Genomic DNA, 10,107 nt, shown 5'->3' with positions numbered 1-10,107 from the left:
CTCTATTTTTATTTGTTTTCAAATTGTGTGCAATGCCTTGTTTTTCTCAATTTGGGATCAATAAAGTGTGTCTTCTCTTAACCGCTGGGGGGCAGCACGTCTCACACAGCGTCAGGTTTGCAGATCCAAAGAAGAAGAAAACGGAAGATTCGTCTCGGCTGCAGCGACTGAAGAATCAGTTCGTGAAGCCGTCGACAACCTTAACGATAAATCTCGGAAATATCGATACTAAGCTCAAAGAACAAGCAAGGTACGTTTTTATAGAGGCAATATCTATGTGATCATATTGGCATTTAAAGTCAGTACGATTGTCTGTTAGTGAATGAATGCTAACGCAGATAGACCGGCTTCCGTGGTAAGTATTAGCCAAGTTAGCTTCGATAGCGTCACCAAGGTAAAGATCCTTAACGTTTGTTTTAGCCGTCTTTTGCTCGGTAATTTAATCACAATAACATTCCCATTTATATGCAGAACTTACCTTAAATACGTGTGTTTACTGTAATATAATTATGATCAATACTCATACCGTTTGTTTATGTTGTGGCGTAGATGTTGGAGGGCCTAGTGATGGCTAGCGGGCCAACATGAGCAATATCACAGCCTGTGCTACGAGCCACAGCTTTGACGTATGCAGCCATCTTTAGTATCGTCATTGTAACACCAAAATAACACACTGGCATACATTTTAAACCACCATTTCTTCATGTTTGTTTACAATATGTACTATTTTTATTTAGATTGAAGCATTTATTAACCCGCACTGGTACCTCCACATTTAAATGTATGTAACGTTGTTCACATATCTGTATATACATATATCGAGATCGTAAAGCACTTAAAGCAAATGTGTGATTTGTCATAGTGGGCTATATAGCTTTTTCATATTAGAACTTAATGCTGCCATACGCTCAAATATTTTGACGCTCGTCTAATTTTGGGTTGTACTTTGAAAGTCCATTTATTGGTTGTATTATGATTGATATACCTGCCACAAACAAGTCAAAAGAAGTGTTTGTATTCATTTACCTCCAACTTTGCTTCCAGATAAGACACTGACTTACAAACATGTGGAACGGACCAGGGCCAGGACCAAGGGGAGGACCACCCTTTCGGTAAATACGCATCATTTAGTTATAGGCATTGATTTAAAAACAAATTCGAAATTGGTATTAAGACATAACTGTCTAGTAAGAGCTTTTTGCATTTGCCTCTAATAATGTTTTCTAGGGATGGGCAATGTGGGTTAAAAACAGGTTACCACAGTTGAAGTAATATTCACATGTTATATGATATGATTTAGTACATTTTCTGGGAATCCTAATGTTTAAACTGTTTTCACACTTGATGCATTTGATGGTTACTTTATTTTTTATTATTTTATTAAATAAAAAACACTGAAAATAGAAACATTTATAAGGCTCATTATTACCATATTGTCCTCCCCTTCTTTAAGCCTTTTCATGCTGATTGGATGAGCAACTATACAAATAAACATTCATATCTTCCGTCACCATATTGTTTTGTTATAAGTTTTACTCTTTGGTTGTGTTCCATTCAAAAATCATCCTAATGTGTTGATGTATATATTGCAGCAGTGATCAACGTGGAGAAATGTTTGGTGGCAGAGATCGTCCCATGCCTGATTATAGAAGTAGAGATGCGATGAACATGGGTCAAATGGGCCCAAGACCTCTAGATATGCCACACATGGATATGAGAAGGATGGATGGGCCACACATGAGGGGGCATGACATCGACCCACGTGATATGCGAGGTAGAGAGCAAAACAGAGATTTTGGCGGACCTGGAGAAGATCCAGACTTCAGTGTACGAAGGCAATATGAAATTTCTATCAGAGACAAACTGATGAATGCTTCTGGTTTCCCGGGACAAGGCAGAAACTCAGACATGGAAGGGAGGGGTATGCCACCACAGGAACCAAACAACAGATTTATGGACATGAGAGACAGAGAATCTTTTAAATATGACACGCCACCTTTCAACAATCCTAATATAGATGGAAGAAGAGGGTTTCCCATGGAGCGGAATGAAGGATTTAGGGACATGCGTGAAAGGCCCCCAAAAGGCGATGAAGGCAACGATGGTTATGATATGGACTTACCGCCACATGAAAGGAGAATGATGGACACTGACAGAAGAGAAGGGCCCCCTTTCAATCCAAGAGGCGGATTTGATTCTGATATGGATTTCAGAAATCGTTCAGGTCCATCAGGTGAATTTAGAGGTAGGGATCGATCTCCCTTAAGATTTGGAAACCGTAATGTCCCTCCAGTGGACAGGGCAAGACCAGACATGCCTTCAGATATGGCTGGACCTCCAAGATCAAAGTTTATGGGAAACGCACCCAGGGAGAGAGAGTTCCCAGAATCAAGTGGCAGCCCCCTAATGGACTATCGAAGTGGTGAAGAGATGACTCTTGCAGAGGAATGGAAGAATCGTCGAAAGGAGAAGATTCCCCCTTCAGAAATGGGTAAAGGTATGGGAGTTGTCCCCGCACCTAGCTTCCCTGTAGGATTTGGCAGAGATGTAAATGTCAGAGATCCACCACCATTTCAGGAAAGGGATAGGCCACCTGTTGAATTCCCGGGGAAAGGGGTCGGCTTTCCTCGTGTTGACCACTTTCCTGGTATCAATCTACTACCATCAACTGCCAGCAAAGCTCCACATGTTCATCCACCCCCGGAAATAAGTCCCCATACTGGCCCTCCCGGGAGAGAAAATGAGAGCAAACATTGGCTCGGAGAAAGAAACCCAAAGCATAGTCAGAATAAATCAATTCGTGATGAAAGGCTTCCTTACCATCAAGAGAAGAATCAGCATTCACATTTGATACAGGAGCCAGGTGATTGTTTTAAAGGGATGAAAGATATCCCACAAAATCAAGGACATGTCAGGGGTAAGATGGGGGAAGAACATGATTTTCAAGGCAGCAGCACTGTGCAAGCAAAAGACCAAGACTACAGGGACATTGATTACAGAACAGGCCCCGGGAGGTCTTTTGACTACAAACATGAAGCACTTCCAGTACCAGAGAAACTTCTCAAAGAGTCTAAACCAATCGCAACTGCCAAGTTTAGTGAGTCCGGTTCTCAGGTAAGTTTTTATTTTATTTTTGTGTTTATAAATAATATGCAATATAATTCTACGTTTCCTAACCCAATTTTAAATGAAATGTTCTCTGAAAGGATCAAGATTACAGGAATGCATCAGTGGAAGACAAAGTTTCCAACACAATATCTATAATTGGTATTCCAAAGACTGCCACTATGGAGCAGGTAATAATAATAATAATAATACAGAAAAGCATCTTTACTTTGTAAATCTTGATTTTATGGTTACTAGATTTTGTTTGCATGGAAAGCCATGGCCAAACTCAATCTATTTGACACTTTTGTTTTGCAGATTCTTGGTGCCTTTGCAGTCCATGATGGTGTGCCAATGCAGGGGATGAAAATCAAAAATGTTGTGCCAGGTAAGAAACAAGTTTCTTTGTGTAGCTGTTTGGGGCAATCGATCGCTAACATGTCCCTCGATTTTTCGCTTTTACGACATTCTTTCTTTTTTACATTGTTGGTTGCTTTTGTTGTTGGTGGTCTGTGAATTCGCTCATTAAAGAAGGAAGGGGGGTTTTGTTATGCCACCCTTTTTTTTATGTGCGAGACGTCGGGTCATTGTGACAATAAGAGGAGTTACCAAGGATCAATATTAAGTCTTTTGGAGAATGTTGGTCACAAACGATCTGTGACAAGTGATTCACTGAACGTGTCACTCTGACACTCTTCTCTAGGTACTGAACATAAGAATGTCAACAAACTTGAAATGGAGACTGCCTTGTTAGTGCTTCCTCATCCTGCCGATCTTAACACTTACTTTAAAGTGTTTTCCACAGTGGATCTCTGTAGACATGGTTATCGATGGCAAGCCTCATTATTATGTCTCAAAAGCTTTTCATACTACACCAAAATGTCCGTCACAGGAGGGTTTTTGTTATCTGATAAACATGACTGGTAAACGTTCTGTCTCCACGGTGCAAACCACACAGTTGTTCACTGCCACTGGTTTGGAATATCTGCCAGGAAAGGCTTTGATAAAGCCAAGCCATAACAGACAGAGTCTGATAGGTCATCAGTCATCAGAAGACTGAATAGAAAAAGCAATAACAAAATGTGTGTTTTCCTGAAAAGGTATGTGTGTAGGTAAAACTGTCAAAGATTCGCTCACATTGATCTCGATGTATTCACGAACTGCTGTCTTCTATGTTTTAGTGGGTGACTGTCATTACTGGAATTGACTAACAAAAACCCATCTGTATTTCAAATGCTGTCCCCAGGTTACAGCTACGATACGGCCTATGTGGAGTTTTTAAACCTCGAGGATGCAGTCCACTTCATGGAGTCCAACAAGGTGGCCCATCCTCGTCACACTACGAAGGCCGTCTCTCCCATCAGGATTATGAGGGGTTGAGAGGGGATTTAGTAGATGGGGAGGGGGAGAACCTGGGAAGGGGTTGCTTTTCCTCTATAATGTCAGTTGTTGACATTTCTAGAAGCTAATATATGAAACTGCAAAAGATGAGCCTAGCTTTGCATAAATTATCATTACTTTCTAGTACTTCAGGTTACTTGTTAAGCACTTGAATGCTTTAGAAAACATACTTTAACTTTGTATATTCTAACACAAACATGTTAATATTTCCTGCTAGTGCTAAATCTTTATATTTTAACCCCAAACTTCCTTAGCCTGGAATAGATTTAAGCAGATAATACAGATGTTTGGTGGGAAAGCAGTTTTTCCAATCTGTTCCTAAACTTTTAAGATTTGGTTTTACAAATATGAGAAGACACGATGTTGATAATAAAGGTACTTCATAAAGCCCCCATGTCATGTTTTGCGATTTTGCCTTTGTAGCAAAGAGGATTGACGGAAATGTAATGCGGCACTTTTGCGTTGCGTGACCTTCGAAGTAGTTTCTTTTGAGGAAGCTGTCGACGTTCAGACAGTCTGCCCTAAAACAAGCAAGGGGCTGGTTGTTTGTTGGGCCAGTATTTTGTCTTTACTGTCCATGTGAGTATTAGAAATAGTGTGTTGCCTACCAAAGTAATCGACCAACAATGTGTATTTAACTGAGTGGCCCAGCTCTTTTCCGGAGGATGTTGCATTGTGGTCAGGTAGAGGTTTATCTTGGTTTTACTTTTTGTAGTTTCTCAAATGGCCACTTGAGGCTGGCTAAGTCAATCTCTATTTTCTTTAGCTTAGGTCCCCTTTTCATGTGAGTTGTTTTTGTAGAACTCACACATTTAAGGCTTAAAGTCACGCATAACGAAGGGTTGGGCAGCTTTTAATGACAGTTAAGTGCTGTCACAGGTGGCTTGGTGCTAGCTGCCGACTCTGCCTGTGCAGAACTCAGATCCTCTGACAATCCACAGGTTTGACTTTTTTAGTTTTAGCCGAGAGCTATGCAGAATCAACACTGCCAAGATGGCAACGACTGGAGCCACCCTTTTTGAACCTCACAACAGCTCTACAGAAATATGGCTTCAGGAAGACTACGTCAATGTTTCATGCCATCTACTTTTTTTTCCGTTTTTATATCACGGAAGCTGGGTTGGCTTCCTTACCATGTTGACAGACTGGCATCATCATCATTCAAAGATTGTGGAGGGTTCTGTTTTTCACGGAGTACGAAAGTCTATCTCAAAACCACCTTATTAGTGAGAACACAGTGCACATTTTGTAAGTTTATTCATAATAGAAATGACTATTTTTGAGATTTACAATCCTTCTTAAAGAGGAATATTTCTTTTTAGGAGTTTTAGGGCAATGTAGTGATAAAAACGTTGGTAAAATGATTGGGTTTTCTTTTAGCTATGCTAGTGGTGTCGCTCATTGACTGACAATTGTGGGATGGTCCGTTAGTTGGATTGCATTGACATTTTGTATGAAAATTGGGTTCCCCAGAGGAAGCAGCCAACATGATTTTGTTGATCCCTTGACTATAAGGTTGACATTTTGGGTTTATTAGTGAAATGTCTCTACAATTATTGGATGGATACTCTTACTATTTGGGACGGATATTCATTGTGTCCAGGGGACGACTCCTGACTACTTTGGTTATTCTTTGGAGTTATCTGGTGAAGTATCTTTACGACTTCTTGATTGCTTGAAAAGCCTTTTTTATAAAGATATTCATGGTTCCCAGATGATGAATTCAAATAACTTTGGTGATCCCCTGACTTTTCCTCTAGCGCAATCAAGTCAACTTTTCAATTTATGTAATACGTGGTTTATCTATTTAACTATCCAGTCTCACGAAACCACTGGGGGGCCTGCACGCTTTCTTTTGAGTGTCCCTGCCAGTTCTTCAGACAACATTTCTTTCACCAGTTCGAGGCAATTTTGGTCATCTGTGACTTTCCAGAAAAGTGCATGTCCTCTTCTTGGTATTCTCTTGAACTCATTGTTGGTGAACTTTGGCCATCAGGACTTCTTCTTTCTCTCAACACTGGCAGGGCTTGATGTCCCTGAGGGTAATGAAGATGAGTAGAATTATTGCTGAAATGTACAGCAGTTTATCGTTTGGCTTTGCCATTGGGTCGCTTTTGGCAGATATTTTGCAGCTTGTGAAGTAATTTGTAAACACTAGGTGATGTACTGTAGGTGGTTGTAAGGTCAGTTACTTAAATATCAAAGATTCAAATGGCCACCTATACGTTTTCACGAGTGATAAAGCTTTGTGCTTTATGATATGGCTTAATGTCTGGTTTGAATGGTTATTCCAGTTTTGTGCAAATGAGGTGTTCTCTGGAATTAATCAGCGTTGAGTTTTACTTTTCACATATGGATGTTCAACACAGTACTACCAAATTTCAGAGTACATTTCCATCTGCAATGAGCTTCCCTCTGCACAGCAACACTCTAGTCTTGGAAATAGTGTTTTTATTATGACACAATTACAATACTTAACCTACTGAAAGCATGGTTCTCATATTGCACTAATAATTCTGTTTTTATTTGGATTATAATGTGGACAACCATAAGCACATATTTTGCACATTTCTTTTTTTTATGCTAAACATTGAATGGTTATTTTAAATTGTTCAGATCTTCTGCTTTTGTTTGTATATATTGTGGTAGTAAACTACATATCTTTGGGTTTTGGTTGTACAAACAAAGCAATTTGAAGATGTTACAGTGGCCCAAAGGAATTATGATGGTCACTTTTTTACTTTTTTGTCGTCTCCAGTTTTAAACAATAAGCCCTTTTTTTGTTGTTGAGAATATTAGGTATATGAGCATAAATAATTTAGCTGCAGCTCTAATTTGTAGTTCACTTTTCAAAATAGTTTGAGGGCATATTGCTTGTGTGAAGCATGATCTTCGTTCTGGGCTAGTCTCACCACCATAAGTGTTCGCCCGTTTTATCTTCAGCAGTGAAGAGGAAGGCTAAACCTGCCACAGTGCATGTTGGGTGTCATTGGTATTATTTAAGATATCCCCAGATGATGCTGATTGATCATTTCTGTTCTTCTTCTTACAGGGATCCCTAAAGGTTGGCAGTAGAACAACATCCATGAAGTTCATTCAGCCAGAAGAGTGTGAAAGAAGTGTTCATGTGAGTGCTGAAAGAAAATGATTGTCTTTTGTTGTTTCTGTAGTTTATTACATACTCTAAAAAAATAAATACTGGATCCGCGAGCTGCATGAGATACTGACGGGCGGAGAGAGCGCTCCGTTTATTATTCCCGTGTTATTATAAATTACTGTACACTTTTGAGTAATCTAGTTAAGCTACTATAATCAGTTTAATATCGAATCATATCAGTTTGTTTTAAAGCTCATTAAATAACAAAGAAGACCTTTGACCGGCACTTTTCAAATTTTTGTCCGGAAGATTTAAACTGTAACGGGCAAAAAAAAAATCTAACGGGAACTCTGGGCACAACAACTATGAAAAGTCACCCGAATGCGGTAAGTAGTAGCTTAGCTTAGTTGTTGTCCAGTTGCCATGATGAAGCTGCTTTATCCGCAGTTTAAACAGTAACGTTACACATGATAAAAACGTGCTCGCCGAATATTCGTTGCTGATTAATACCGAATATCCGGAGCCCGAAAAATGGTATTCAGGAGAGCCCTACTTTGCAGCCATTTTTACTTCACAGTTTAAAAATAATAACGTGTCCCTTCTTTCTGTCTCTGTCTATTAGGAATCAGATCACAAAGTACCTCAACTCCAGGAGCCCCAGTTGCCCAGACCAGATCAGCCTTTAGAGGAGTTGAAGACCAACCTAAACGGGTCCCAACCAAAAGGCCCTATTGAACCATTGTCCCTTACCCAGTGGCAGCGTAGCTCTGACCTGACACCTGAGGCCTGGCAGCAGCAGGTGGACCAACTGCTCCAACAACAGGAAACAGAGCAGCAGGTGGAGACCTGGGGCAACCGCAACCTTCCCCATCACGGTTCACACCAACCTGAGTCTGTCTTTAAGGACAGCAAAAGTAAGTTGACTCAAACTCAAACTTGTTGATGAACATTAGCTTTGGAGCTTGTTTTTTTGATCACATTTGTATTGAGATTAATACACACCATGTACAACCAAAAGCACAACATGTTTTCTTTTTTTAAATAACTAAAAGCACATTTGACAACAGCAATTACTTACAAAATGCAGAATACATATGTAAGCTAAAAATAATACAGACAAATAAAAATAAAATAAACCACACACACACACACACACACACACACACACATATACATATACATATACATATACATATACATACACACACAGAGCGCTATCAGACAGGAGTGTATACCCTCACTAACACATGCACACACACAGGGAAACGCATAGGTTGCAATTTGAAAGGCTGTGGATTAGGGGAAGGGAGANACAACCAAAAGCACAACATGTTTTCTTTTTTTAAATAACTAAAAGCACATTTGACAACAGCAATTACTTACAAAATGCAGAATACATATGTAAGCTAACAATAATACAGACAAACAGAAATTAAAATAAACCCAACACACACACACACACACAGCACTATCATACAGGAGTGTATACCATCACTAACACATGCACACACACAGGGAAACGCATAGGTTGCAATTTGAAAGGCTGTGGATTAGGGGAAGGGAGAAATACTTCTAAAAGATCTTTGAAGGAATCAACTGCAGGGCTCCAATTGTTTAGCTATGGAGCTTGTTTTATTCTTTTGTTATTCATGACCAAGTTGGATAAACAACACTCTCTTGTGTCTCTTTACAGCCATGATAATAAAAAATGTGAAGCCCACGACCACAGTGGAGACCATCTTGAAGGCCTTGGATCCCTTTGCTTATCTGGATGAAAGAAATGTTCGCCTAGTCAAAGCCAAGCCACCAGGATCCAAGTGCTTCTGCTTTGTTGACATGGACTCCCATGAGGTACCCTTTTTAAAATATGAATGCTTACAGTTTGCTGTTTATTGACTTAATGTTCTATCAAAGTTGACTCTTCCCCTATCATTTTCCAGCACTTACCTTTTGTCTCTCCTCTTGTAGCAAGTGACACGTCTGGTGGAGCTCCTCACCAAACCCAGACCCCTTTATGTTGATGGAGTCAGAGTTTATGCTGAGGTCGCAAAACCTCTGAAGAACCAAAAGTAAGTCGCCATTCTGCGTTCCTTAATTATCTGCTATATCTTGTAGAGAATTCCCACCTCCATTGTTTCTGATTATTTGTCTTTGTGTCTTTTTTCAGCTTCAAGAGAGAATTTGACAAACCAAACGGTTCCATCCTTGGGTTTCCACCTGATCCCAGCATGATGGGGGTAAGATGTTGCCTTGATTGTTTCTTTTTTTTGAAAGTTAATAAAAACAAGAGGATGACCTGTGATGCATTTTTCCCTTGGGACTTCAGCAGCAGCATTTCCCACCCCCCCCACAGTTCTTGCAACCTCTGCTGCCACCTCCTGCTGCTGCTGCCGCCGCCGCTGGATTGCAAGGTGGGGATCAGGCACATAATATTGGCATCTTGTTCCCTGAGCCCTGTTTATAATCACTAAACCTACACATTAAACATTCCTAAATATCGTCAT

General features: G+C 40.0%; 1 protein-coding gene across 1 annotated transcript in view; it reads left to right on the top strand.

The window, feature by feature from the left end:
• The first annotated feature begins 128 nt into the window (after positions 1-128).
• rbm6 (RNA binding motif protein 6) overlaps positions 129-10,107 on the top strand; it is a 13,474-nt gene continuing 3,495 nt past the window's right edge. The window contains exons 1-12 of the mRNA XM_010795499.1: positions 129-250; positions 1,045-1,112; positions 1,593-3,114; positions 3,207-3,296; positions 3,424-3,493; positions 4,352-4,425; positions 7,559-7,633; positions 8,226-8,517; positions 9,297-9,454; positions 9,572-9,672; positions 9,771-9,840; positions 9,930-10,061. Of these exons, the coding sequence (XP_010793801.1) occupies positions 1,066-1,112; positions 1,593-3,114; positions 3,207-3,296; positions 3,424-3,493; positions 4,352-4,425; positions 7,559-7,633; positions 8,226-8,517; positions 9,297-9,454; positions 9,572-9,672; positions 9,771-9,840; positions 9,930-10,061 (2,631 nt within the window). The 5' untranslated portion in view covers positions 129-250; positions 1,045-1,065. The remainder of the gene's footprint in view (positions 251-1,044; positions 1,113-1,592; positions 3,115-3,206; positions 3,297-3,423; positions 3,494-4,351; positions 4,426-7,558; positions 7,634-8,225; positions 8,518-9,296; positions 9,455-9,571; positions 9,673-9,770; positions 9,841-9,929; positions 10,062-10,107) is intronic.

The sequence above is a fragment of the Notothenia coriiceps genome, unplaced genomic scaffold (assembly GCF_000735185.1).
Source record: "Notothenia coriiceps isolate Sejong01 unplaced genomic scaffold, NC01 NC01_scaffold00037246, whole genome shotgun sequence".
Taxonomy (NCBI): Eukaryota; Metazoa; Chordata; class Actinopteri; order Perciformes; family Nototheniidae; genus Notothenia; species Notothenia coriiceps.
The sequence above is the reverse complement of the archived record's forward strand: the minus strand, read 5'-3'. Positions and strand labels throughout refer to the sequence as shown.